The sequence below is a fragment of the Siniperca chuatsi genome, linkage group LG12, assembly GCF_020085105.1.
Source record: "Siniperca chuatsi isolate FFG_IHB_CAS linkage group LG12, ASM2008510v1, whole genome shotgun sequence".
NCBI lineage: Eukaryota > Metazoa > Chordata > Actinopteri > Centrarchiformes > Sinipercidae > Siniperca > Siniperca chuatsi.
This window is the reverse complement of record NC_058053.1, coordinates 15,033,492-15,061,207: the sequence shown is the minus strand read 5'-3', so window position 1 is coordinate 15,061,207 and position 27,716 is coordinate 15,033,492. Positions and strand designations below refer to the sequence as shown.

Genomic DNA, 27,716 nt, shown 5'->3' with positions numbered 1-27,716 from the left:
AGTATCCTGAGCAACTTGAGAGACGCGGTTGTTGCTGATGACTTTATCAAAACAGTCTATAGCCGGTGCGTGCTGCTGCGTGTTAGGCATGGCACGGTTAATGCTCGGAGGGAAACAACCGACTACAACTATTATATGCTCTGTCCTGAATTTCTGCTGTTCAAATCACAGATGGATGAAGTTTAGTGAAGAAGTCCAGAAACAGGCCTGAGAGTGCGGACCTTACTGCTCCAACCGCGGTTTGATCATTTGTGAGCTGTCTGAATAAAAACGATTTGTCACTGAATACGGTGAAGAACAACAGATTACGAGTCGTAATTGATGTCCTACAGTTTGTTTACTTTCAACCAAAATCTACGCGCGTCTGCACTCGTGTGTGTGGTCGTGTTCGTGCACGTGTCCACCCCCCTTTACTTGTTTGGGGGAGTGCAGGTGTGAGGGGTTACTTAAAAATGACAGCTTGCTTTATCAGCGCGTGTGGTAGATCTGTTTTGAGTATTTTATAGGCGGAAAAAAGTTTCAGCATCCAGGAGATGCCATGCTGAAAGGCCGCCAGTCATCTCCATTAAAGAGATTTAACAGGAAGCCCGATGCCTGTCTTGTAGCTGAGAAATAAAATCTAATGCCAACCTAATCACTCATTTAATTAAATTGTGGACAATTAAGAGGATGCGGTGTTTCAGCAATTCTCGCGACTCTTGTTTTTTTTTCTTTTAATATCACAATTCAATAATCCCACAGCGTGTTAAAAACGTCCAGGGATAATGGCATAATGTAAAATTGACCTGCTCTGAAGTGAATCATCATCCCTTTAAAAGTTAAAGCAATTTTCCAGAGAAAGGCTTGACCGAAAGATGTGCATTTATTCAAAACGGGCAAATAATGCTCCATTATAGAGGGTGAATGCTGCCAGTCAACACAGGCGCAATTTGTTCAAATACTCTTTTTGCTTTAAAAACCCACCTTTGGAAGGGTGAATAAAAAATCAGTCTCATCAAATACTGAGCGCTGCCAAGAAAATTGAATCATTTTTGCAATCATGACAATTTGGCAGAGTGCTGTTAACAATATTAAATGTCTATTCTACATAAACAAAGTTGATTGTTGCTAAATAAGTCGAAATAATTCGAGCGTTAAGTGAAAATGAACGCAGAATGTAACGACATTTCTTTTCATTATACTCTAATAATAATAAAATCAGACAATGGTTTCATTAAGTTCATTAAGTTTTTTTTTAATAAAGAAACATGATTTCACCGGTTTTAGTCGCCAGTAATAATGGACAGATATTACAGTGTTAATATTGGGTGTGTACATGATTATTTGCATAGTATTATATCTTAATGTGGAGCAGTGTGACCGTTCAGACTGGAATAATGCTGCTTCTAAGTCCTAACAAAGAAATCTGCCTATAGGGATCACTGACTCTTTATGCACCAATAAATGTGCTTGTCTTTTAATATACCTCACCTTAAATTTATATGGAAGGGAATTTATTTGTCACATAGAATACCTAGAATAATAAAATAATAGTGATTTTTTTTTCAGATGATGTTTACTTGGGACAAAAGAGGAGAACATGATCTTGCCTTGTCATTCAAGTGAGAATTTTGAGTTGAATCTGTAATTCTGGACTCCATTGGTGAGCACTTCTCTGTGGCAATTAGGAGCCTATTACAAGCCATTAGATTGATCAATGTACCTTAAACAATGGGAATGATTTATTTGGTCGAACAAAACGCTCTGCATCTATTGTGATGAGTGTAAGTGGGGGTGCATCCATCAACAAAAGATAAATGATTAATTCAGACCTATTCATTTAAATTCTTTCTACAAAGCCAGCCTCACTTGCCTCAAATCCAGATTATTAGAGCCTCATTTTCTGCATGTTAAACCAGACAGGCTGCTGGATTGGGCGATGGGTTTTGGTTGTCCCCCTGTGTGCTTTAATTTGTATTTCTGCTGAGGGAAGTTTATTTGAGGACATTTAACTAATTGTCGTAATTTTCGCGTGCTCATGTGGCTACACCTGTTTCTCTCAAAGGGAGTTGGAGGAAACTATGAGTGTGAGGATGTTATACTTTATTTCTGTGGTGCTGAAGCTGTATATTGTTGTCTGACGATTACACTTTTGTCATAGTGGATCAGACTAAGCTCATTAAATTGAAAAAGTATGAAGATTTTCTCAAGATGCTTTTACTTAGGATATCTTCCTTTTCTTAGAGATATTTTTGGATTGTAACATTTATCCTGTTAAATAAACTGCTTGACAATAAGGATTTATTGCTGTAGGAAGTCGATAAGCTATAAAACAAGGGGAAATGGCAAAGCTGCTCGGACCTGTCAGTACAGAGACGCAACTCGTGGATGTCTTCAGTTAGACGACTGTCAAGACAGATGATTCAAATGTTAATAGGAAGCAGGCAGCTGTTGGCAACACAGTCAACCCTCTGATAAAGATTACCTACGCCTTCAATACACACTTTTCAACTAACAGTTCTATGTAAGATTGATCTTATTGCAGCTCATCAACCTGCATCCATAGTATCGACAGCTACATTTGGAAGTAAAGGTCAGCTTGCCAGCTTACAGTGTCAACTTTCATTTCCAGAGAGACTGCATGTTCTATTTAGGGAGCGGGAGCGAGCCGGTTGAAGTGCAGTCTACTGGTTACATTTGCTTAGCCTGTTTTCTGTCAATGAATGTGTTTTTTCTCTGAGTTGGTGAGCTGTTGTGGAATTCAGCAAAAACTTAACTTTGGGAAATGGCTCCAAAGAAGGTATACTTAATGAGGAATAGCTCCATTTAAAAATGAGCATGTGTTGTGGATTATGTAATGGCACGTGCTAGTTCTGACTGCAGACATCTCTACATTGTCTTTATTAGGGAAAAGGAGATGATGCACCAAAGCCACAGCCACTGATTGGAAGGTTTGGCACCTCATTGAAAATTGGAATTGTTGGCCTGCCCAATGTTGGGTAAGTAAAGGGTTTTTATTTAAACAGATAGTGTCTCCTCCTCACCATTCACACTGCATGCACCAGCATGTGCTCTGTCCACATCTGAACTATGTCTGCCTTCCATGATACCATAAATATAAACGCATGTGAGGCAGGATGTAAGCCGAGTACAGTAGAATGCATGACTAAAGAGTAGAGATTAAATTTAAAGCAACGTTGTGAATTTAGATATACAGACGACTTTCAGGTTTTATTTACATTTTTGGCTGGAGTTTCTCCAAAAGGAGCTTTCACACCTTGTGCACGCCACAATTTGTAATGAAACAAGCAAAATGACACGTAGCATGATGTACAGGATTTTAGCCAGAAGGCGAGAAGTGTCTGTCACCTGTGTGACACCTGTGTCTGTCGTGTGCCCCCACTATCCAAGGATCAAATCCCACAAGAACTTTTCATTCCATGTCTTTCCTTCCCAGCGTCATAACTTTCCCTCTGTCTAAATAAAAGTGTGTGAGCTGCCCGAACTTTTACAAAATGCTTCAAACCTTACTTCTTTTTTAGGGTGTTATAGCCGATAAGTGTTATTATTGAGGGTAAACCTATGACTTCAATGAGTTGTATTACATCAATAGTTTTAATAAAATAGTTGAAGTTCTGATCATTTTACAATATATACTACAAGTATGCATTCTGTATCCTCAAATTTATGATTGTGGGTTTTATTATGACAGCAGTGTTTTTTCAATTAGAGAAAATAGTTTAATTCTATGTGACATCTTATTGATGAGAATGTGTCACAATCCATCTACATTTGAATAAAACTGTATGACTGCAAGCAAAAATAAACCTACCACGCTACTATGCTGATACGTGCTTTTATTACAAGCCACTTAGATTACTGCAGCCAGGATTTTGACCAATACAAAAAAAGAGATCACATTACCCATCTGCTCGCATCGCTGCACTGGCTACCTGTATCTTTTAGAATTGATTTTAAAGTCATTTTACTTATCTACAAAGCCTTACATAATCTAGCACCCTCATATATCAGTGACTGCCTTTCATTTTACATACCAACAAGAGCTTTCAGATCTTCCACTGCCTTAGAAGTTCCTAAAGTGTCCCACAAAAAATCTGGTGAGGCTGCTTTCTGTTTTTATGGCCCTAAACAGTGGAACACCCTCCCCTTGGATCTTAGAACAGCTAACTCCCTTGGAATTTTTAAAAAGAAATTAAAGACCTATCTTTTTAATTTGGCTTTTCATTTGGGTTAACTTTGCTGGGTTTTTTGTTTGTTTGTTTGTCTCTCACTTATTGCTATTTTTTACTTATTGTTATTGTTTATTTTCATCTGATCTTGCTTTGGTAAGCACTTTGGGCTGCATTTTTGCAGGATTATTATTATTATTGTCAATAACAGGGAAAACAGAGTTTCCAGTTCACCTAACCTGCATGTCTTTGAAGTGTGGGAGAAAATCTGAGGAACCAGAGGTAACCCACATCACAAAATGAACACAGGACTTTGAGTGCTTATCACTGAGCCACCATGCAGGCCAGTCTCTGCTGTAGATTCAACAAATCGTACGACTCTAACATTGACAGAGATAGCACATTTACTACAATACATGAAATACTTTTTTGATAAAACTGTAAAAAAATTCACTTGTGTGTTCAAAGTAACGCAACTTTCTGCATGTTGTCAGTCAGACACTATTACTCCTGCATGAAGTAGTGTTTTGTTTAAGAATTCAACATAGCTATTTGCCCATAGTTGCTTGAAACAGCCCCCAGCCTCACAGGTACAATCTGTGGCACTTTGATGAAAATAATTATGTAGAAGATTATTGCCAAGTCTAGCAACTTTTTTACATATTTTAGATTAATCAAATTTTAAGCTACAGAAATAAACATACATAGTTTTAGAACTAAATGGCACTGAAAAAAGTCACGCATCATAAAAGTACTCTGTTGTGCCGTAATAATTCTTTTTCATTGATCTCATCGCATCCTTTTTACATTTTTTACAACCACAAGAATAGTTCTAATGTGCAAGACATGCTTTTTGGCAATTATGATGTAACCTTTTGTAACTAACCTAAAACGCTTTAGCACAATGAGCTAAAGGAATGCAAGCTGTAACCCAATGAGATTCTTGTATGTGTCGTCAGCTGTTTTTAAAAAAAATGTTTTTTAAGTTTCAGGATGTAAAACAGAGTCCCGGATCTTGTCTCTTACTTCTGTATAGAATGGTGCTATTGTAGGAGGGTGCATATAAAATGTTAGTGGTTAGGGTGTGTTTGAGGAGTACATGTAAATGAAGTTGACAATGAGTATCTAATAGTGAAACTAAAGAGAAGGTACCTTAAAGACAAACTACTAAAGGCATAGATGCAGGAAATGGGGAGTATGTAAAAGTCTATTTGAGGTGTTTTCAAGTTCTTGTTGGTCAAGTGATGTAATCAAACACAATGAATTGATGTGAAGAGTGAAAAAATGTGAGGTAGTTCAGGAAGGATCGAGCATTTACTGGCAATAAGACATGTGATTGTGTGAATGGTGATTGTACATCAATTTGAACTTTTCTCTGAAATATGAACCAGTTTTATGACAAATGGAGAGTCAAAGAGTTACTCAGTCTGTGAGAGATTTTTATCGGTAAGGTGGACAACTTGACAAGAATCTGTACTACATGGCATGTGAGTGTGTGTTAGGAGGCTGACACACTGTCTGCATGTCAAACCTGGTCAGACAAATCCACCTTGTCAGCATCTACCAAGACCTTCAACAACATCAGCGACAGAGCATAATCACAGGGCAGACCCCACATGACTTTCCTGTATTCCCCTTTGAGCTACAGGAAGGGCCACAGTGATAGGTTATCTTCTGTTCAGCTGACAGTTTCTCATCTATTTGCAGCTCCAACTCAACAGAACTATTGTATTAAAGTAGTCTAGAAAGTTTTGAAAGACCTGAAAACTGCAGGTTTTGAAGGGACAGAAAGGCCCATGATGTCGAGACATTATCCAGTTACTGTACAGGCTGAGGGTATTTTTCACAGGACTATTTATGTATTTAGATACTGGATATTGATAATGGAGAATTAACACTCTCTGCTTCTTCATATGTATTGTGTCTTAGCTGTTTTGCTAGATTTTGGAGCTTATTGCACAAACATCCAACTCTCTGTGTCCAGTGTTTTCATTTCTTACCCCACCAAAACCACAATTTCTTTCTGGTTTAAGAAGTAAAACTCATTGAGGTTGTGGCCTGCCGTACCACATTTGTGTCAAAGCACAACTTGTCAACCCTCCTATGGTTTCTTCATGAATGAACCATATGCAGATGCCAGCCTGCTGTTAGTTGGGCGTTACTGACCATCCTTCACACACATGGGAAACTTGAGAGTGTGATTCAGCCAACCTTGCAGCTATTTCCACACTTAGACCAGCACATGTTCTGTTTACTACCATTCTCTCCGCTCAAAAGTCACAAAAAAAAGTTTATTCTTGTCCATATAACCCCTTATTGGGACATAATGTACAGTATGGCCTAACTGCCTCAAGTCAGTCTTAAAACTCCTCCAGGTCACCTAGACTTAATTTAATGGGTGTCTGCCTATATAGTGCATCAGAAACCCGTTATGAAACTCATTATGCACTTGTGCTTGTCGTGTCTCCATGTACAGTATATGTAGCAGACATAAACTAAGAAGCCAATGTGAACAATTAATCTCTAGATAATAACTTCTTGTATCTTGTGAATTTCTATTAACTAATATGCCCACATTTTCCCATATTTCTATAAATATACTGCATATATGGGACAATATTGTATAACATACTGTCCTGTATATGTCCTAAGTGTGTGTATGTGTGTGTGTGTGTGTGTGTGTGCGTGTCTGTGTGTGTCCACAGACATACAAAATTAGCTCATTAGCTAGCCTACATTTTTACTTTTCATGTATTCAGAGTGGCTTGGTGGTGAGAAACAATCTAACAGTGTCATTATGAAACTGAATTAAGCAGCTTTGAATGAGGATAACCAAGATGATTAAAATTAACAAGCCATTCAACCAGAAAAACAAAGAATCTAGAATCTTCTGATATGAAGTGTTGTTGATATAAATATCAACCATAGCAAGGGTAATGTAATTTATTAGAAACATAGTCCCATTTGATATATGGCAAATGTGCAGCTAACATGTTTTGTTGTTGTCTTACAAATTGACCCTGCACTCTGACCCCTTATGAAGAAATGAATCTATGTAGGAAAATGTATATGTGTGATTAGGGAATGATTTGCAAAATCACCAATTTAAATAGTGTGTGTCCTGACTGTACAGTTCTCTTCTTCCTAGTATTTCTCCTCTTCCATCTTAACTTTGTATTTAGCTTAGTTTACAAAAGGAAAAACCTCTCTTAACCCCTATTCTATAGCAGAAGGCGGGACATATTTTGATTTCAGGCCACAACTGTTAATTATTGATAAATGTTTCCACTTAATAATATTCTATCAACCCTGGAATTACAAATGTTAGAAAGTCATTGCTACATGTTTGTTTTTTGGACTCACTGCAGCTTCTTCCAGGACATATGGGTCAAACAGTCCATTGGAGGGTTTGACTCTGATTAATTAATCAAGCTAAAAAGACATAGCAGGCTATGACGGAGAAGTATGCACCAACCAAAGGGATCCTTCACTTGTATTTTGAAACCCACAATGCATGTTTATTTACCGATATGCCTTATAAGACAAGTATTATCAAATTATATATTTTACTAATAATAAAAAACATTAGTGAGATGTTAAAAACCCCTTTAGCCCCCAAATATGCTTTAATGTTAATAGAGTCAGAAGATCAAAGTATTTTGACTCTGAGTCAAATATAATTTGTGATACTAAATCTAATTTGCATTTTAGTAAGTACGCACATTATTTGCTGTGTAATTATTTATATTATTAAGACATTTTTCTTATATGATGATGGTTGTAGTGTTACCGTGGATTCTTTCTTTTTACCCCCAAGGTGACCCAAGAATAACTGTCAAGTGTGTTAGAGAAACATACTAGCTTTATATAAGGTATTAATGCATGCTCTTTAGCAATCTTGAGCAATTTAATGCCTATAGGACTTAACAAACAATCATTTCAATGTGAAGCACCGAGTGAGGGGATAAAGATGGAAAGTCCTGGATTATAGTTAACTGCCATGCCATTATTACTCTTAGACACTTGCCATTGTCTGTAGATTTTTGAAGTACACTTGAGCTGCATGTGCCATAGAAAATAAATCTCTCACTGATCAAAACATGGGGCAGTGTTTGGCTGATCCCGTTCAACAGCTGAGATCTATCAGAAATGTAATTTGCCCCTTAATTCCATGTACAATTGATTGATCTATTATGGGATTATCTGACCTTGTAATTGGGCATAGTATGTTACAGAGTATTTTTGATTCAAGTGCTCAAATATTCAATCCATTAGAATAACCTTTTCCTTGTGCAGAAAATAAAAAAATTGCATCTTGCATGATTTACGTGTTTCAGGATCATACTATCGAACCATCAGGCTCTACACAGCAGCACTTTTAGATGGATTGGCCTCACTGCTGTTTTTATTTTCAGGAAGTCAACCTTTTTCAACGTGCTGACAAAGAATCAGGCTGCAGCTGAAAATTTCCCCTTCTGCACCATTGACCCAAATGAAAGCAGAGTGCCCATTCCAGATGAACGCTATGATTTCCTCTGCCAATTCCACAAACCTGCCAGGTATGGGGTCTCATCGTTCACCTATTATTCACACTTCAGATCTGTAGTCTCTGACAGTCTTCTTGCTATAGGTATGAGGAAACATATAACAATGTTGTTGACATGTGGCTGCTAGTTCTGTACGATGTATGACTGCTGCTGTTCTCCAAGGTTTTCTGTTAAGGAAAAAGCTAAAGCATCTGAATCTCCAACACCTGGTTTTCATACACATTTTTAGAGGCTGTTAAAGCAGGTTGAATTCAGATTTGCTGTGCTATACTGACAAATTACTAGCGAGATGCCTCTATTTGACTGACAAGAATTGGTATGTTGAATAGCACAGAACATTTAAACGCATGAATTTTAGTCACAAGAACTAAGCTCCTGCTTTTCAAAGAGCAGTATGAATCTAACTAGCAAGCTTGTACTCAGTTCTGTCCTACTTATGCTGTATGTTCTCTATACCGTAACTTAAACATGTGCAAAACAGATTCCACTGCTATTAAGAAATAAGTACACCAGTAATGAGGGCTTATAACGACTGGTAGTGTTCTATATAATTGTAATTTTTAAAAATAAAATCCTATGAAAAGGCCAAAACCAAAAATTAATTGATCCTGCTAACAAGTATTGCCTGTGATATATCTTATTCCTCTCTGCCACAGACCTCTATTGTTGTCCAAAAACCTTTCCTAAGACATAAATGAGCCACACTGTTAATCAGTGTGACATGTTCCTTAATTACCATGAACATGGGCAGTTTATTTTGAGTCAATCCCATGTACACCATCCTGCTGCCGTAAATTCTAGAGCGCTAAATGTGTATTAATGTGCGATTGAAAATACTTACCAACAAATGCACTACTTACTACTGTTTGAGTAACATTTGCTAAAAACTACAGTACCCAGCTGTTTTAGGAAATTACCAAGCCTTTTTTTTTTGTTTTTTTTAAATAAAACTGTTTTTAAAGATTTACATCTTCAGTTGGAACTAATGGGCTTGAAGCTGAGTGTCGCATACAAGGTAGGGAAGTCAGGAAGTATTGAGAGATGGACTAACACAATATTGTTTTTGTTTTTTTTCATGGGATTTGTTAAAAATTAGAAAAATATAGAATGACACTAGTCTATTCTTTTAAGATGTCCACTTTGTGTTAAGACTTATTTAGTTATTTTTGTGTTGACTAAACTCTACAGCACTTTTTGAGGCCATAATTTGAGGTCGTTTTGTATTAAACATTCATTATATTGAAAAGAATATCTGGTATTTTGTCCACCACTTTTACATATATGGAGGAGCACCGTACAATCTAATGCAATCCAATACAATAACATCTCAAACTAAAAAAATCTAGTTTAATCGGCACCTATCTGGCACCGAATTAAATTGAATACAAAATTAGAAGTTTCACAAACAGAGAACTGCTGTATTGGATTGCAAGTGGTTTATGTTGTTGTTAAAATAATATTGATAATGTTTTAAGTCTTAAGTGGCTGACCTTTTTTCCTTTTACTTCCTGGGTTGCAGCAAAATCCCTGCTTTCCTTAATGTTGTTGACATAGCTGGCCTGGTGAAAGGTGCTCATGATGGCCAGGGCCTGGGAAATGCCTTCCTGTCTCATATCAGCGCCTGTGACGGCATCTTCCACATGACACGTAAGTCACAGGTTGAGGGTTCATATCATCGACAAATCACATTAAACTTACAGTATATATGCAGTCCTGTCTAATATTTTATACTGTAGCTAAAGCAGTTGCATTGGCAACATTTGGTCATAATAAATAGCTACAGTACCAGCTTTTTGAAAGCAAAGGCCTTGGTTGTGCTATAGCTTTGCTAGTAGGGCATCTTGTGTGGTGGGTGCCAAGATCAACATAACAGTCAGGATTAATGAAGTCAGACCAAACCCCACATTCCTACTGAGAGGCTCCCTGAATGAGAATCACAGCAGTGGAAAGTGAAAGGGTCTGTGCCTGGTTTAGGCTTCACACAATCAGTAGCATATTCTGAGGATTGGAAACATTACAACAAGGAGCACCACATGCTATTTAAATATGATTCCTAATGCCACTTTTGATTAAGTTTGGGTACAGTGGAGCTAAGTACGTTATTAATTAACATATTATGATAATGAAGGTTTCCTTTTATTTTCCTTTCCTTTTTGTTTCTTACCAACAATCATGGTAATGATAATAAAAATAATGTATATACATACAAATGTGATTATTTCAGCAAATAATTCCCTCAGTCTGTCCCTCAGTGAGGCAGGCTTCAAATCACTTTCCAGGTCTCCCTCTGTCTCAAGTTCTTCTGTGTTTCTGACATGGTCTTTGTCTTACACAATTTAAGTGTTACACGCTAGAATAATTCAAATTACAGCAACTGAAATGAATGCAGAGGCCCCTTTAAAAATAGCTGTTGTTGTTTACTGATTGTATGCTGTTATTGACTTTCCCACTGAGTGAAAGGAGCTCTGATTAGAGGGTCGGTGGTGGCAGGCATGGAACGGCCGGATAGAAAGGGTTAAGATTGAGGCCATTTTCCTATATTGTTCCGAAGTTGTCTCTGTGTATCACTGACAAGTGTATTACTTCTGTTCCAGCACAGTTTTCAAATAGCCTTTGACTCTGTGTAGTTTGTGAGAAGTGGAACTGGAAGACCACCCACTGTAATACTTGCATGTAAGGTGAGATAAATATATGTCTATATTTTTTGTGATAAATCCCTTGAAAAGACCAAAAACAACAATGTGTTAGTCCGTCTCTCAATACTTTCAGATTTCCCTAGCCTTTCTGTGGCTCTCAGTTGTTTCTAGACAACGCAAATATATAGTTTCTTTTTTTTTTTTTTAAGTACTACTCAAAATAAACAGTGTATTGTTGAGGACTATTTTCAGCTGCGGATTAATGCACATTTGGTGCTCTAGTGAGTCTTTACAGCAGCAGGGCGGTGTATGTGGGACTGACTCAAAATTAACTACAGTGCCCATGTTCATGGTAATGAAGGAACATGTCAACCAGTGCAACAGTGTGGCTGATTAATGTGTTTTTCATAGTTTTTTCGGCAGCAATAGAGCTCTATGGCAAAGAGGAATAAGATATATTATGCTTTGGCCACACAGTTAATACTTGTTAGTAAGATAAATTCATTGTTGGTTTTGGTCTTTTCACGAGATTTGTTAACAGTAAGAAAAATATAAAATATTCTCAACCTTATTCTTAATCAGTAAGTTTTTGAGATACTAATGTACATGATGTGATACATCCATTATTGTTACTTATGTGAGTTATATATATTTTTATGTACATCGTTAAAAACACCCTCAGTTCCTTTGATATGGGCCAAATGTAAATGTATGTGCCATTTCCTCACCCAGAGCCAACCCTTTTGTTTCTACTCACACAAAGACGACAAACATCCTCAACAATCGAAAATAGGAAGATCGAAAGCTTCTTCTGTGTGTGTGTTTACAGTTATCTGCTTTGGCATGCCATTGTTTCCACCCTTGTGAAGTCCTTGGAAACAATGTGGTATGTTTCACAAGTTAACCATTAAACATAGCTGGTTTTGTTTTGTAATTATATCTATGTGGTGTCAGGCAGACTGCAATGTTGAAGCCACTACTTTTATAAAGCTTGATTATATGGTTGTGGGGGATCACACTTTTTCGTGTCTGGAGTGGTATGTTTATGTGTCTGGGAATTAGCAGAAGGATTTATAAAGATACTACAGAGAGATGCTCGGCGTTAATAAGAAGAAACAGCTCGGTGCAGTTGTGTGATTGTTAATGCAAACTGAGGACACATGCAATTGACCCCTGAGTCTGATTAAATTAAATTATGTTAAACTTTAGAAATCAGCCCTAATAGTCTGCCAATTCCTTCTATGAAATTACTTTATGGTCTTTTATTCCCTTACAGTCCTTTGTTTAGAAGTTGTGACGTTTAAGAAATAGTAATGAAAGTTTTGCAGAGGTTTTACAAAGGCATGAAGGTGGAATTGGTTACCACATAGTCTTTTATATTTGCATCTTTTGAAAAGATTCTACTTTTTCCAGGGAGTAGTCTAACTGGATTTTCCTCTTGATGTCTCAAAATTCCCCCAGTAGTGTGCACGTTATGAATATTTTTCAACCCCTAATGACTTTGAAAAACCTGTGTAAACAGAGGATTTGCTTTCAACAATACCTTCCAAAAAACTCTTAAGGTGCACGATGACATCCTGAAAGCTGATTCTCTTGAATGACTGGTGTTCCCCAGTCTCATAACAAAATGGTTTGAAGGCTAAGTGTTCCCAGTGCTTCTGCGGTGACTGGAACAACGGCTGGATCCTCACTGTCTGAGACACGACACAGACATGTTCTACTTCATCTGCTCTTCTGTTCCCCACTAGAAACTCTGCCAGCTCACCTGGCCTTATTCCCAGATGTTTGGTTTCCAGCAATTAGATGTTTGAATGCTCACACAGTCTCCCCCATCACTGCAGGAATGCTCTGGTTCGCTTCTAATGAAGACGTATTTACGGTTGCACGACACTCAGTAAGAATCTAGCCTTAAGATACTGTGGTATAGCACATTTAATCTTTGGGACTGGCTGTGGTTGTGGGCAGCCAGCTGGAAAGTAGGTGTTATTTTTGGCGTAGACTCTTCTCTCACTGTGATATTCATGCTTTCAGCACCTGAACTCCTGGTTAAGTTAAGGCTCTTCCCTCTCCTCCTCTACTGCCTGAAGCGGACACAAGAAAGTTCACTCAATTTTATAAAATAATGTTAGTAGTTTTAAGGCTACATAAACCTGATCAATTACAAGAAATCTACGCTATAGAGCAGTAGAGATGTTACATTGCTGTATCCTAAATAGAGTTGAGTTGGTCTATTAATAGAGCAACTAATTTGATAATCAGTTCATTGTTTTAAGAATATTTCTAGCAAAAAGTCCAAATGTCTGATGGTTCCAGCTTCTCAAATGTGAGGATTTAATTGTCTTTCATAGGCTAACATTGTAGTAAACTATTTATCTTTGAGTTTTAGACTGTTTGTTGGACAAAACAAGACATTTGAAGACATCACTTTGGGCTCTAGGAAATTCTCATGGCCATTTTTAAAAATGTCCTGATGTTTTATTGACCAAGCTGTTAATTGAGAAAATGAGCAGATTAATTGATAGTGCATAGTTGCAGCCCTAAACCTTTAAGTTATTTGTCTTGCGTTGTGCATTGATTGGCGTCATGGGTCGACCACATAACCATAGTGCTGAATGCCAATAACAACTCCAGTTTCTGCTTAATACAGTATCATACACTAGTACCTTTTGGTTTTTTGTTGTTTTCTGATGAGTACAAAAGCTAATGACATCCTTAGTCTTTAAATGGTAAAATAAGAAATAGCAAATCTGCATAGATCTCTATTACAAACGGAATACTTTTTATTCACAAAATTCAATGTAAAAAATCCAGACTATTGAAAAAGACTGTGTAAACACTGTTGCCATGGTAACAGCAGCTTGTACAACATCTAACAAACCAATAGCCAATGAGCTACTACTTATAATCCTTATAGCTGGTTTGCAGTCTTGGATACCTGGAAAACACCTTCGTAAAACACCACGGTTGACAGACTGTTCTGCAACGTCACTACACAACAATATTACATGAGCAGCGAGTGAACGCTAAATCAGTAATCATGAATGTGCAATTTCGTTCTGAAACATTTTCTCAAAAGTCATGGATATGGTTTAAAATACAACTCCTTAATTATGTGTTTAAGTCTTACTCCTATGTGTTGAAGGTCAAATAATTGAAGGTTTATTATTGACCATATTGTATTTGGCCATATAAAGTATGAAGTAGTATGTAAGTATGAAATATATTCACATTCAGTATAAAATTGACAAGTTTGACTTATGGAAATATGCATTTTTGTGTTTTAGGCCTACTTTACTCCTGTGTACAATTATTATTCATGTAAACAAACATAGGTTATGTAGGTTGTTAACTGCATCTGAAAACGTTACCAACTTGTATTTAGTTGCTGTGTGTTAGTTTGTGCTAGGCTCTGACTGCCTATTTCAGTTTTTGGTGGTGGGGCTAATGTGATCAAATCAAAGTGTCAGTCAACAACAAATTGTGCCTCTCCAGAAATTGGTCCTGTTCACTTACCTCTAAACATTTTCTCTATTTAAAAAGCGTCAATATCCTCAGCGACTTCCACATGAATCATTATTGCCTGATGAATATCCAAATCTGACATTGTATTTGTGTTTGGTTATTGCATCATTCAGACATCACACACTCACCGATCGCTTATAGTGATCAAATCAAACTGATTGTTTAGCTACAGGCGTTAAGAACAAACTGGATTGACTATTCAGACAGAGATAATTTATGGCCAACCTGCCTCCCCACTGACGCCAGTGATGGCTGCTCTCCAAGAATTCTGCCTTATCACTCACCAACTCACAAATTCTCCAACTTGACACACATCCAACACACCCAGCCCAGTGACTGCCAAGTGTGTGACTATCTAAACAAAATTTATCAGCAATTCAGTTGCTGAATCAGTTGTTGTGTTGATGTATTCATTTAAACAGCCAATAGTAACTATTAGAAATTAGATTTTTATTTTGCGGAAAATCTTACACAGATAGATTGTTTGAAAGAGAGAAATCCTCCAAAGGCATACAAAAGTATACTATTGTTAATGCAATAGTGCTAAATACAGAGCTGAGTCAAAAAATACCTTATGATGATATCTCCTTTTATTCATTGTAGGTCTAGTTTTTTTCCCCCTATTGAGACGCATTAGAAATATGGCTGATGTTTGTCTTTCTTTAATTGTCAATAAGTCCCATGAAAAGACTATACCAACAATGTTTTAGTCAACTTAATACTTTCACTACTGAATACTTTCAGACTTCCCTACCCATTCCACTGAAGATGTAAATCTTTAAAAACGGTGCTCAAATATATAGTTTCATTTTAAAAAGAAAAGTCTGAGTGATTTCCTTAAACAGCTGGGCACTGTAGTTTTTAGCACGGATTATTCAAACAGGGGTAAATAGTCCATTTGTTGGGGACTATTTTTAGCAGCAGATTAATAGACATGTGGTGCGCCAGTGAATGTTTTAGGCACCAGGACGTTTGTGGGAATGACTCATAATAAACAACAGTGGACATGTTCATCGTAATGAACATGTCACCCAGTGTAACAGTGTAGCTCATTGATGTGTTATTAATAGGTTGTGGACAACAATGGAGATCTATGACACAGAGGAATATGCTATTGTATATCTAGTTTTTGCTACAAAGGTGATACTTTTTAGTGCGATTGATTCATTTTTGCTTTAAGTCTCTTCATGGGATTTGTTGACAATAAGAAAAATATAAACTATTAACTGATTTACCCTTTAAGGTATGCTGAACAGTGAGATGAGCGTAGCTTAGCTTCATTGATATCTATAGGATCAAGTAGCATATATTTAAAAGTATAGGAAAGTAAACAATATGTTCCAGTGATGGTAGTTTAATACGCTGTTGTCATTAGCTTGGCATTAATACTTTTTTATTTAGCCTACATGCATAATGCTTACATTATAGTTGGAACACATTTTTCTTATATTAATCCATCATCCATCATGATGCGTCTTTGAACAGTAATTCTGGTAATATCAGTATTTGCTATATAGTATATTAATACAAATCAATTTTCAAAGCCTTCCAAATCCTGTATGACACAATATTTTCTGCTGAGGTTCCATCAAGCCAACCACTGTAATTTTTCTCCAATTAATACCTCTGATCGAAGAAGAAACACCTGCCAAGGTATTAGTCAATTGCAAAGAAAAATCTCATCAGTTATCTCCTATTCCATGATGAATTTGGACAGGTATTTACTTGTCTGTTCTGTGTTAATGTGGTGGACTCAACACAACAAGAACACAAAAACACCAAGTTTAAAATAGGTCTAAGTAGTGCTTTTACACTCTTACAGATACCTGGTATACTGTAGCATGTGTTAGGTTTCATTATATTGTTTCTTTATCTTCTTTATCTTTTTTTATGTTCAGCCATGATTCACTCTGTTGTAGCAAGCGAGCAAGCGACTCACTTCCCACACGATACTTGGGACAAAAATACACTGCACTGTACGACAGTCTCAGCTGGGTCCTAGCACTTGCCATACTTTTGTGTAACAGTAATGTTGCATTACAAATCAGTCAAGAAAATAAGCTGCCCTGTGCTGTATGTGGTTCTTTGTTTATGTAAGTTGTCGTTTTAACCAAAACTGCAATTCTAAATCTAGATCATTTAACTGTGGGGATCGTCCTCCTTTTGTGTGTTTTCGGGCTGTGTTGAGGTGCTGTCACAGCATTCAAATGAGCATTTTGCTTCAGCGAGAATGAAGAGTTTTTGTCAGCCTCCACTCATCGTGGATGATTAGAGAAAAATGTCTACCCATCTTAACTGGAGATCGCCACAGCTCCAGATAACATGCTCGGTGATTGAAGGTCGCAATATTTTGAATTCTAATGGGGCTGCAAGATGAATTGCCTGAAATAGACTGTAGAATCTTCCTGCTTCCTCCTCATGCCCCCCTTGCCTGTCCGCTGTGAAAAGAACCACTGGGAATGGCAAGGCCCGATGATCATAGAATTATTGGATGGTGATTCTAAACCCTTCAAAGAGGAGTTGCTATGGAGATCTCGCTCCAAACTGTGAAATGATTCACCTTTGAAAGGCTGGAGGGCCTGAAAGCTGAACACATCATTGTTCAGGTGGCGGTTGGTTAGGAAATTGCTGGTGCCTGTGCAATCAGCAGCACTATAGTAGTTAAGGATCTAAAAAGGTTTGTTCTCTGAATGATGTGGGACAACAGTGGTGTGCATATGTCGGTTCCTTTCAATCAAGGCACACTCATGCTCCGTGGTTTAACAAAATAAATGGAATGACAGAGGTTAAGCTAATGATAAGGGAATTAACACTGTTGTTTTTTGTCAGAGTTCATGAAAACCGGAGCCTCCCCAGTTCCCCATTCACTTTTCAAGTGCACACAGAAAAGGCTTGTCAGGACAGCTTTCCCCTACATGTAATTTTTTTTTCAGTCAGTGATATCAAACATGGTGGAAAGATGCACCTTTAAGACTCGGTTTGGTATGAGACACGGCAGTTGACAGTAGATTACATAGGAATTGGAGACACCTTGTGAGGTACTGATATTCATACTATCGAGCACTGTGATTTCACTGTAATCTATTTGGAAAGAAGGGATCATGTAGAAAACATGAGGAGTGTGTCTCTGATGGGCTCAAACCCATCACTTTCTGGTGTCAAACTACTTTTTAGCAGCCAATGTATTTGCTATAATTGACGCATGCAAAGAAACAAGGCTGAATATGCCACAAACTCTGTTATAAAAGCAGCGTACTACAAATTGCTGTCAATTTCATGTATCCTAAAATTAATGTCAAGAAGATATTTCCTGAATGAACATAAATACCCTTGTGTGCATTGGCAGTGTTTTTATGCTGGGAAGACATCCATAATGTGCTTTTCCTGACAGACTCATAAAATAGCTTTTACTGCTCTGAATACCAGGAGAATTGCGGCACTGAGTTTGCATGAACATTTTAAAAGCAGTGCGAGGAATGCAAGTTCTTTAGATGTGCTCTTACCCATCTTGCATGTCAAAACATGCACAGGAAGTTAAAAGTCAATGAATACTGTAATTTAACTGAATTATGTTGACCACATATCCTCCCAGGTAGCAACATCAGAGGAAGCAGCTTAATCAGTATTGATCTTGACTTGACTCAGATGACTGCCTTGTCTGCGTATCTGACAGGAAAGCAGTGATATGAGCCAGCTCAAGCTCGTTTGGTGTTTTTAGGTTACTTGTACAAACTGAAGATAGATTGCTAATTGTTTATACTGAAGGCTATGTTCTTAAATGTGTTGCAGTGAAATTTTGCATGGTGAGGTTATTGTAAAAAACATCAACAAAGATGTAAAATGTATTTGTTTTCTTAGTTTTTTTCTTTTAAAATGTTTTTCATTTGTAAATGTCAGTTCATGGAGTTATATCTTCTCAGGCTACACCAGCCTGCAGTGCCACTGTAAGTCCATAATTTTTCAGAGCTTAGCCTGATCCCTAATCAGGCCAGTGAACACCACTCACCCTCTAGAGACTAATCCTTTTGTTCTGTTAATAAAGGAGCACCTGTTAATAGTGTCTTCAAAACATACACTATTTGAAATGAAGCAGTAAAATTTAAATCGTGCAACAGACCTGACTCCTGAAACTGAGCCTTTCCAACCTCTTTCTTCTGTTTTTTTGTGTGTTTGTACTGTCTTGCATGTGGCTTTGTGCGGCTCCGCAGCCTCATGAGCTGTCTTCACAGAGCTCTACCCAGACCCAGTTGTTAAAGAACTAATTGTGGAGATTGCCCCCTCAGATTTCTCTCCTCTCTTTCACCTCATGCATTTGTTCTCCAGCTCTAAGCCTTGAATGGGACCGCGGTAAAGTAGATGTGAATGTTAAATTAGGCGAAATTAATTAAAGCAAATTACTTTGGAATATGTGGTAGTTAGAGGAGACTCCATCTCTTTGAAAGCCTCTTTGAAATTTAGATTTATCAGCTTTTTTATGAAGGATGTACAACAATAGTTGGAAACTAAATTACTTATTTAAGAAAGTAAGAAATGTGTTATGACATGATTGCATTTGCTTTAGGTGTTTTAAACATTTTTAATAAATGGACTGACATATAGTCATTTCTCATGCTTTCATTAACAGTGATTTATACCAATCATGAGTGGTTTATTAACCATGGGAACCTGTTTTAAACCTCTTCACTCCTAATTAATATGTATTAAATTGAACAACAGACTCGTATGCATTTTCCATTTGAAACACAGTGTATCACTACTGTACATCACAAGTGTTTATAATGTATGTATATTCTTGCAGCTAACAAAATGATTACATTGCATTATATTTTCTGAGTTCATGCAGAGACAATAGCAAATTTTCATTCCAATCAGTGCTGAACAGGGAGCTGGTAAATTGGAGCAGCAAAACAATAATTCCACTGATTAGCCCCTTTCTGTGTGGCGTAAGTGAACTGTTTATACTGTGGAGTACCTCTGCAAGAGGAGAGGAACCAAAACAGCCTGATTAGGCAAAGAGTAATTGGATAAGTTCATTTCACCATGAGGACAACGCACAGGATGACAGCTTGCACAAAAGTCTACAGCTTCTGTTGACTTGCATGAGTAATAAGGCCACTGGTGTAGGATTAATAGATTTTTGGTTGTCTGTCATTTTGTTGTTGAGCCTTGATGTTTAGATGTGACTGATGAGTGGTGCTAGATTGTAAAAGCCCTGTAGTTTAGTATCATGGAAAATCAGGTACTTATCTCTCCTTAACCGAGTGGAAGAACAAGATATGATATTCTGTGTGTGTGGAAGATCATTGGGGTGTTTCATATTGGTTCAGTTTACAATTTAGTGTCCCTTACAGTTTAAAAACACTCAGAGCTGGTGTCAGAGGCACTGGTTCCTATTAATGAACAAGAGTCTCCAGCTACGCTAGCAACTCTGAGGCTGTACTTTAGCATTTAGCTCAAAGCAACGCTTATGTCATCATGCTACCATGCTCACAATGACAATGCTAACATGCTGATTTTTAGCAGATCATGTTTACCATCTTAGTTTAGCATGTTAGTAATGCTAGTTATTACAGTTCATCCGATGGGGAAAATGAATGTCAACAAAATGATATGGCAAGCCATCCAATAGTTGTCGAGACGTTTCACTCAAAACCACAAATGTCAACATCATTGTGGTGCTAGAGGAAAAGTCAGTGGATCACCAAAGTCAGAGATGGTCTCAGGGGGGCTGTTTCTTGTTAGTGAAATATCTGGCTTCATCTGTAGACAACCAGGACATTCATCTGATTAGTGGATAGTGGAGTGGCAGAACTCTTCTGTTCAGACTATACAAACGTCTCTTCAGCATTCTTTCCAGTGATCTGATAACTTAAAGATTTGCCTGTATCTCAGGTATGCTGTTGCACATCACGACAACTACGCACAGCTATAAATCTTCATCATATTTTCTACATGTATCGCTGTTGGAACTTGTTAAGAGACGATGTGACGTTATTATCTTGCAGGGCCTCACCTGTCAACACACCTTCACTGTTCAGGTGTCAACACATCATCCGTCAACACAACAATACTTAAAGCCAAGTCATCGTTCGCCTGACATCCACTTCCCTGTTGAATGAGATTGCATTCCCATTATGCCAAAGTGTGAAACTTCACAAGTCACTGTTGTTGACTGAGTTACGAAAATTTGTGTAGCCATATTCCAAAACCAACTAGTATTTATATAAATCTAGCATGAAGGCACTCCAGTGGTAGAATATAGCTCAACATTTACTCAAGTACAAAATGTACAAATATGAGGTACTTTACTTGAGTATTTAAATTCCATGCTACTTTATACTTCTACTTCTACTCCACTACATTTCAGGGTTTTGTTTTTTATTTTATTTTTTTTTGGGGGGGTTGTTTTTCCTTACAGATTAAGGTTTTGCATATAAAACATGATGATCTGAGATGAAATAACTCAACAGTATAAAGAACACTTCAAGCTAACACAGCAAAATGTTACTTACTTACCTTAGTAATAATAATATAATAATAATAATAGTAATAATAGTAATATAATAATATAATATAGTATTACAAGCACAGGGGCCATTGTTCTGAATTATGAGTACTTTTGCTTGTGATACTTAAAACACATTTTGCTATTAATACTTACAAACTTATAAAGTGACATTTTCAGTCACTGCAGGACTTTTACTTGTAATGAAATATTTTTATATTGCTACTTTTACTTAAGTAAAGGATCTGAATACTTCCTCCACCACTGAGGTGCTCTAATCTCCCTTTTATTTGCAAAAGTGGTGATATCATAAAACAAATTGTCTACCAGTTGTATTGGCTGTAAATTAAAGAACATATTTCAGTCCAGGACAGTTGCCACTAGTGATGTTAAAGGTTGTCACTCTTATGTGACAGATGTACACCCGTGTCTCCCCCTCCCCTCACCCCTGAGCTCTGCTGGAGAATCAGAAGGAGTCCTTAGAGCCGCTGCTGGCTAAATGGTCTGCTTCACAGCCTCATTACCTAATCACCAGCACAGCCACGGCTAAGACGCCAATGATTAGGGGAAGTCTGTCATCTATCATCTATGAATGTTGACATTTTTCTCTTAAATCATACTCAGTTTTGTTTATTTCTCATATTTTAACTTAATGGCTAATAGTTTTAAGACAGAGTGGTACAAAATGCATGACCAGACACTCCAAACTTCATGCAGATTGACAGACAAGCCTGTTTAGTTGCACTTAAAGCCAATTTTAGTGGAACTTACTTTGACACTGTAAGATGGTTTCTTACTGTTCTGACACTTGCACACTGAAGAGAAAGATTAAATATGTTCCTGAGTTTTTTATTGTATTTGTTATGACATTCCTATGACTCCCACTGTGTTTTTTCATGTGGATGTTTATTTTTCCTATGTTCTCTGCAAAAAAGCTAAAAAAAAAAATCTTCTAATCACTGTTTCACATTTGATCCAAAGAAGTCAATGTCATTGATTCTGTGGCTTGTACTATATGTGTTCACTTAAAGCAGGGTTGTTGTTGTTGTTGCTGGGGGAAAAAATTCTATACTGATGCTCTCTCTGTGTGTTTGTGTCCTATCGCTGCAGGTGCTTTTGAGGATGAGGATATCATCCATGTTGAGGGGACAGTGGACCCAGTAAGGGATATGGAGATCATCCACGAGGAGCTGAGGCTGAAGGATGAGGAGATGATCGGCCCTATTATTGACAAGCTGGAGAAGACGGCCATTAGAGGCGGTGACAAGAAACTCAAACCAGAATACGTGAGTCAATGTCCCAGCAGGCCCTTTGCTCCCCCTCACAGCAAGGCACAAATAATAACCCTCCCACACACATGGCCAAGGAGAAAAAAAGTATGTTTTTTTTTATCTCCCTCCAATAGGTCTCACCCCTCCCCCTGCCCCATTTTTTTCCCTTTCTGAGATTGAAAGTGATCAGGGGTCAGGGGTTTTCTGCTGTAGAAATCATTAATAGAGAGTTACTTATTCAGCAGCTGACCCTGGGTCACAGCACTGGGCTAATGAAAGTGTTTCCACACAGCTCTTTTCATCTAAAGTAATACTCAAATCATGGCACTGCTCTTGCTCATGCTTATACACCTACAGCAGCTCAGGAAATTGTATAAGGCCATACAGTGGGTGACATATATGCCTATACCTCGCTATTAATACTGTAAATGTTTAGATTATTCTTTGACAGAGGATTCCTCGGTTATATACAGCGAGGTTCAGGGCAAGATACAGGGTAAGATCAGAAAAAGAATCCACATCCTGTATGTCAGATCACAACGTATGTGGATATACACACACATTCAGATGGTCATATTGTTAAGGTAATGAGGCTGAGCAGCCAACATCAGCAATGATTTCGTTGTAAATGTCTCATGATGCCTTTCCATCATCGGAGCAGGATAGGATGGGCTAGCACGCAAGGGGATTTGGCCTTTTACTTGGAGCGGCATGCCCAATTTCAGGCCCCGGCACACCGAGGCTCTGACCACTCATTACGCTAACGAGAGGGGCTTTTTCACCTGCTGCAGAGGCCCCCGTGTTTGGTTGGTTCCCCTCAGACTACCCCCTCTACAGCCAACAGCACTTCCCCACACCCCTGTAGCCCCACAGACAGGAGCCATTCAGGCTAGGCAGGTGGCCGCTTACGCACATAATTGCTAACAATTTTAGGCAATGAATAAAAATGATACATTACTTGTCAAAGGTTGTGCACACGTCGGCAAGTGAAATCTATAGAAGACCTCTTTAGATGGCAAAGAATGGGGCTTATCAAAGGCTGCACCAAGCTTTTAGATGGGAGGGATTGTGTGATTGTCTCACAGGCTGAGCCTGGTGTTTGACACACTCAGCTGTGCACAGACACATACACACATGTTTATGTCAGCATCTATATGCAGAACATGTGCATCAAGACTACGTCTAAAAAAATACAGTTTAAAAGAAATAATATCGCTTGTACTTTCTTTCGTAGAGCCAGAGGATGCTATGAAATAAAAAAGGAAATTCTGTGCAACTATTCAGATGGTGATTACTTCCTTTTTTTCCTCTTGATTTTCCTTTTTACTGAGTAATTTGCAAGACCTTTGAAATAAGATCTAATTTCTATTGTTGCACTCAGTTTCCTATAAGCTCTGGTCTGTATGTGGCCTGAAATTTCATGAGGCAGAACTGCTTTTATCCTGCTTGTAGCAGATTTATAGAATTATTTTAATGGCATTGAAATGAGAGGGCAACTTATTTTACCATTTAAAGATTTTTTGGGGGGGGGGATTTTTTTGCCTTCATTTGACAGTAACAGCTGAAGACAGACAGGAAAGGTGGGAATGAGAGAGGGGATGACATGCAGCAAAGGGCCGTGGGTTGGAAGCTGCGGTAAGGCCGTTTAAAAAAATTGCTTTGTCATATGTTCTGTCAGTGGAAGTGAAATAAGATTACAGTAAAACCAACTACTAATTTTCAATATGAAAATAAAAAATATTAAAATTTTGTGAAATTCTGGAGTAATTATGACAAAACCACACAAATCTCTATGTTGCAAAACTCTAAATATGCCTGATGAAAATTTCAGCTAAATTAAATTAAGGACCCTGAGTTAATGTACATTTGCATTTTCTTGGAATGAAAGTGCCTTGTACTTTCTTTCAGAGAAATGTAGGCAGTGTTGGAGATTTCCTGTACATTGTTACTGCTATAAAAGGTATAGAAACACTATACCTTACCATATTACTCTGAGAGAGAACTACTGTATATATTAGTATATAATTATGCCGTATAGTGTAATACCTTGCTCATGCACTCCTAAGAGAATAATGTTGAATATTTGCGGTTCGAAACATCTTGTGTTCTGAGGGCATCTTGCTTCTTTTTTAATGTACTTCCTGCTGAAACAGGATGTTGGGGCAAGACAAAACACATAAGCGGATGATTAATATTGTAAACTAAAAAGGATATCAGTTAGGGAGATGAATGCTGTTTTATCTGCTAGGTAGGGGGGGCAAAATTGAAAATGAAAAAATATACCTGTGAAGGTTTTATTGGTTTGAGTTTTAATGCACTTACTGCTGCAGCATGAGCTCACAGCTGAAGATGTGCTGTTTAAGAAAATGGGATTTTGTAAGGAAAAAACAACCAAATCAGAAATTTGGAATTTATTATAAAATAGTATATTGTGTGTATTGTTAAAATATGCTGTCATGATGAAAAGTCAGTTAATATTTCATTGTGACTTTAAGCTAAATTTATGTGCATGCAGCAGCAGCACAGGGCTCATATGTATGCATTGTTATAAAGATTTAAATCCATTTTTCTGGTGCTGTGTTTACAAGAACAATGTTTCATTGCTTTTGTGCGTATGAATCCTCAAAATCCCTATCCTTACAAAACAATAATAAAAGAAGCCGGCCCACCAGCGGCGCTTCATGGTGGCAGGCATATGTGTTTGACCCCTGTGGGACCTATATGCCTTTTATTAACACCTGCCTGTTAGAGGAGCGCTGCACGGCGGCTGCGAGCTGATGAGGGAAACCTGGAGCGGGTTCAGCCTGTGTCACTGGCCGTTTGCTGTTTCCATTTCACAGATGATTAATCTCTCTGTGAAGACTTGGGACGGCGCGGGCGGAGTGTATGCAGCTCTTCCTGCGCTCTCTCCCGCTGGCTGCACTCTGGCTGCCTGACTAAAAGGCCTTTAGAATTCCTGTGGAGAGAGATGTGCAGAGAGTGAATGCAGCTGGCTGGGGGTCAGTGTGTGGAGCTTTTTCTGCCATTGTGTAATTGAGGCTCTGGCAGGATTTTTTCCTCAGTTCTTTCAAAAGGGAGTATGATTGTGAAGTGCTGCAAGGGTTTGGGGAGGGAAAAGGAGGTAGGGGGAGTGTTGCAGGGGGTGGGGGAGTTTTTATATGAAGGGGGAGGTCAAGTTGACAGGAACAAAAAGAAAGTGTTCCGCTAATTTCTGTGGGGCTGGATCAACAATAATAGGCTCAATTTCTTTATTACAAATTTTATAACTACCTCCCTCCCATTTTCCCACCCTTTTCCGCTTCCAGATCCTGTCAAGACCCAGTCTTGCCTGTGGTCTCAACCCACAAGTACCTCAGTAATGAATGTAGCATACATAGCTGGAAATGCTCAATATTTTCTCCAGAAGAAACAGTGAATAATTAGTTCTGTACCTCACCAGTGCTTATTTAGTATGACTACATTCTGCAAAGTGCCTGAGGAAGGACCAATAATTTACACCTAACTAACCAACTTCCAATTAGTTCCCAGCTCTTTCCAATTTTGTCTCCTCTCTCTATCCTTTTCATTAAACAGTCCCGATGGAATATTGATGTTCAAAACTGAGACTCTAAGCGAGACACCCCAGAAGGCATTTTGTCATGATTTAAAGGAGGGAAGGGGGTCTTGTGCATGCCATCCCTGTCAAAGCCGGGCCACTCCTGCTTGAATGCGAGCACAGCCATTGTTCATTTTGGCATCAGGATGCCATGCATTTAGGAAATAATTACCCCATACCCTGCTGGGTTTATATTCTTTTTCATCTCCTTTAATGGCTTCTTGTTCATTCTCTTTTAACCCCAAACAGGACGTTATGTGCAAAATCAAGAGCTGGGTGCTGGATGAAAAGAAACACGTCCGCTACTATCAAGATTGGAATGACAAGGAGGTAAGCCTTTGATGTTACAGTCAAATTTATTAATGTGATTTATCTTGCTAATCTTTTCATCTGACCTAAAAGTACAACTGCTGTTTCCTCCTCTTTTGTTTGTTTTTTTTGTTTTTCTCGAGCAAAATATGTCTTTTGTGCAAATCACAAGTTAATATTATGCACAGTCTTTTGTTGGTTGTATTTTGACATTACTTTTGTACAAGCTAATGACATCTGGCCATGCTGATCTTGATTTAGAGCCTTTATAGTCGCACCCCACAGTGCCTATACACCAGACCCTAATTTGATTTGGCTTCACTTATCTCTGTCTGTGCTGTCCTCAAAGGCTACTTTGGAAAGTTTGGATTCTCAGTACTTGCCTTGTCTGTCGTTGTCACAGATCGAAGTGTTGAACAAATACTTGTTTTTGACATCCAAACCAATGATTTACCTCGTTAACCTCTCTGAGAAAGACTACATCAGGAAAAAGAACAAATGGTAAGTGCTTCAAAGAAAGGCGGGAGCCGTCTCATTGTATTTATTTCTAATCATCACTCAAGAGCTTTCCTTTTACTTATGTACAGAGTTACATTAATTTCTACTAACTTTGATTGAATCTGCATTTCAGCTATAAAAAAAGTGTGTGTGTGCATGCATCTGTGTATGCATGTACTGGGGTGTGAGAAGTGTGTGTGATCTACTGACTGTGGTCTCCTGCTGACAGAAACGGTCATATCTTTGTGAGAGGATCTGCCTGGAGGTGGCACTAAGTAAGCTCTAACACAACATCCAGCTCTGCAAACTCCAACCAGCCTCCAGACTCTGCACTTCATTAAGCACATGGTCCTGGCATATGGTCCCCAGTTTCCATCAAAATTTGTCATTTCCATATGATATCAAAGAGAGAAGGCTTTAAATGAAAAAAACAAAACAAACATATATATACATTCAAAGCCAAACAAGTAATTCATAACATCTGGAGGGAGACAATAAATCATAAGGATAACACTCTTTAAATATTATAATATCTGAAATTGTTTTGCTCCAAGTATTTTTGTCTTCACGTTGTTACTCAAGTAGCTTTACAAGGGTCACGTTACAGCCATGAAATTCCCACAGATCACAATGACAACTGAGGCTTTCTTGATACACAGTGCAT

General features: G+C 38.0%; 1 protein-coding gene across 3 annotated transcripts in view; it reads left to right on the top strand.

Moving 5' to 3' along the window:
* Window positions 1-2,620: 2,620 nt before the first annotated feature.
* Window positions 2,621-27,716, top strand: part of LOC122885061 (obg-like ATPase 1) — a 41,673-nt gene continuing 16,577 nt past the window's right edge. The window contains exons 1-7 of one of the 3 annotated variants that reach the window (XM_044215689.1): window positions 2,621-2,779; window positions 2,887-2,978; window positions 8,585-8,728; window positions 10,236-10,363; window positions 22,490-22,665; window positions 26,495-26,575; window positions 26,958-27,055. In XM_044215689.1, coding sequence (XP_044071624.1) covers window positions 2,765-2,779; window positions 2,887-2,978; window positions 8,585-8,728; window positions 10,236-10,363; window positions 22,490-22,665; window positions 26,495-26,575; window positions 26,958-27,055 — 734 coding nt within the window. In that variant the 5' untranslated portion in view covers window positions 2,621-2,764. Of the gene's footprint in view, window positions 2,780-2,886; window positions 2,979-8,584; window positions 8,729-10,231; window positions 10,364-11,310; window positions 11,395-22,489; window positions 22,666-26,494; window positions 26,576-26,957; window positions 27,056-27,716 lie in introns of those variants that run through there. The other 2 variants (XM_044215690.1, XM_044215691.1) reach the window with 2 other exon arrangements.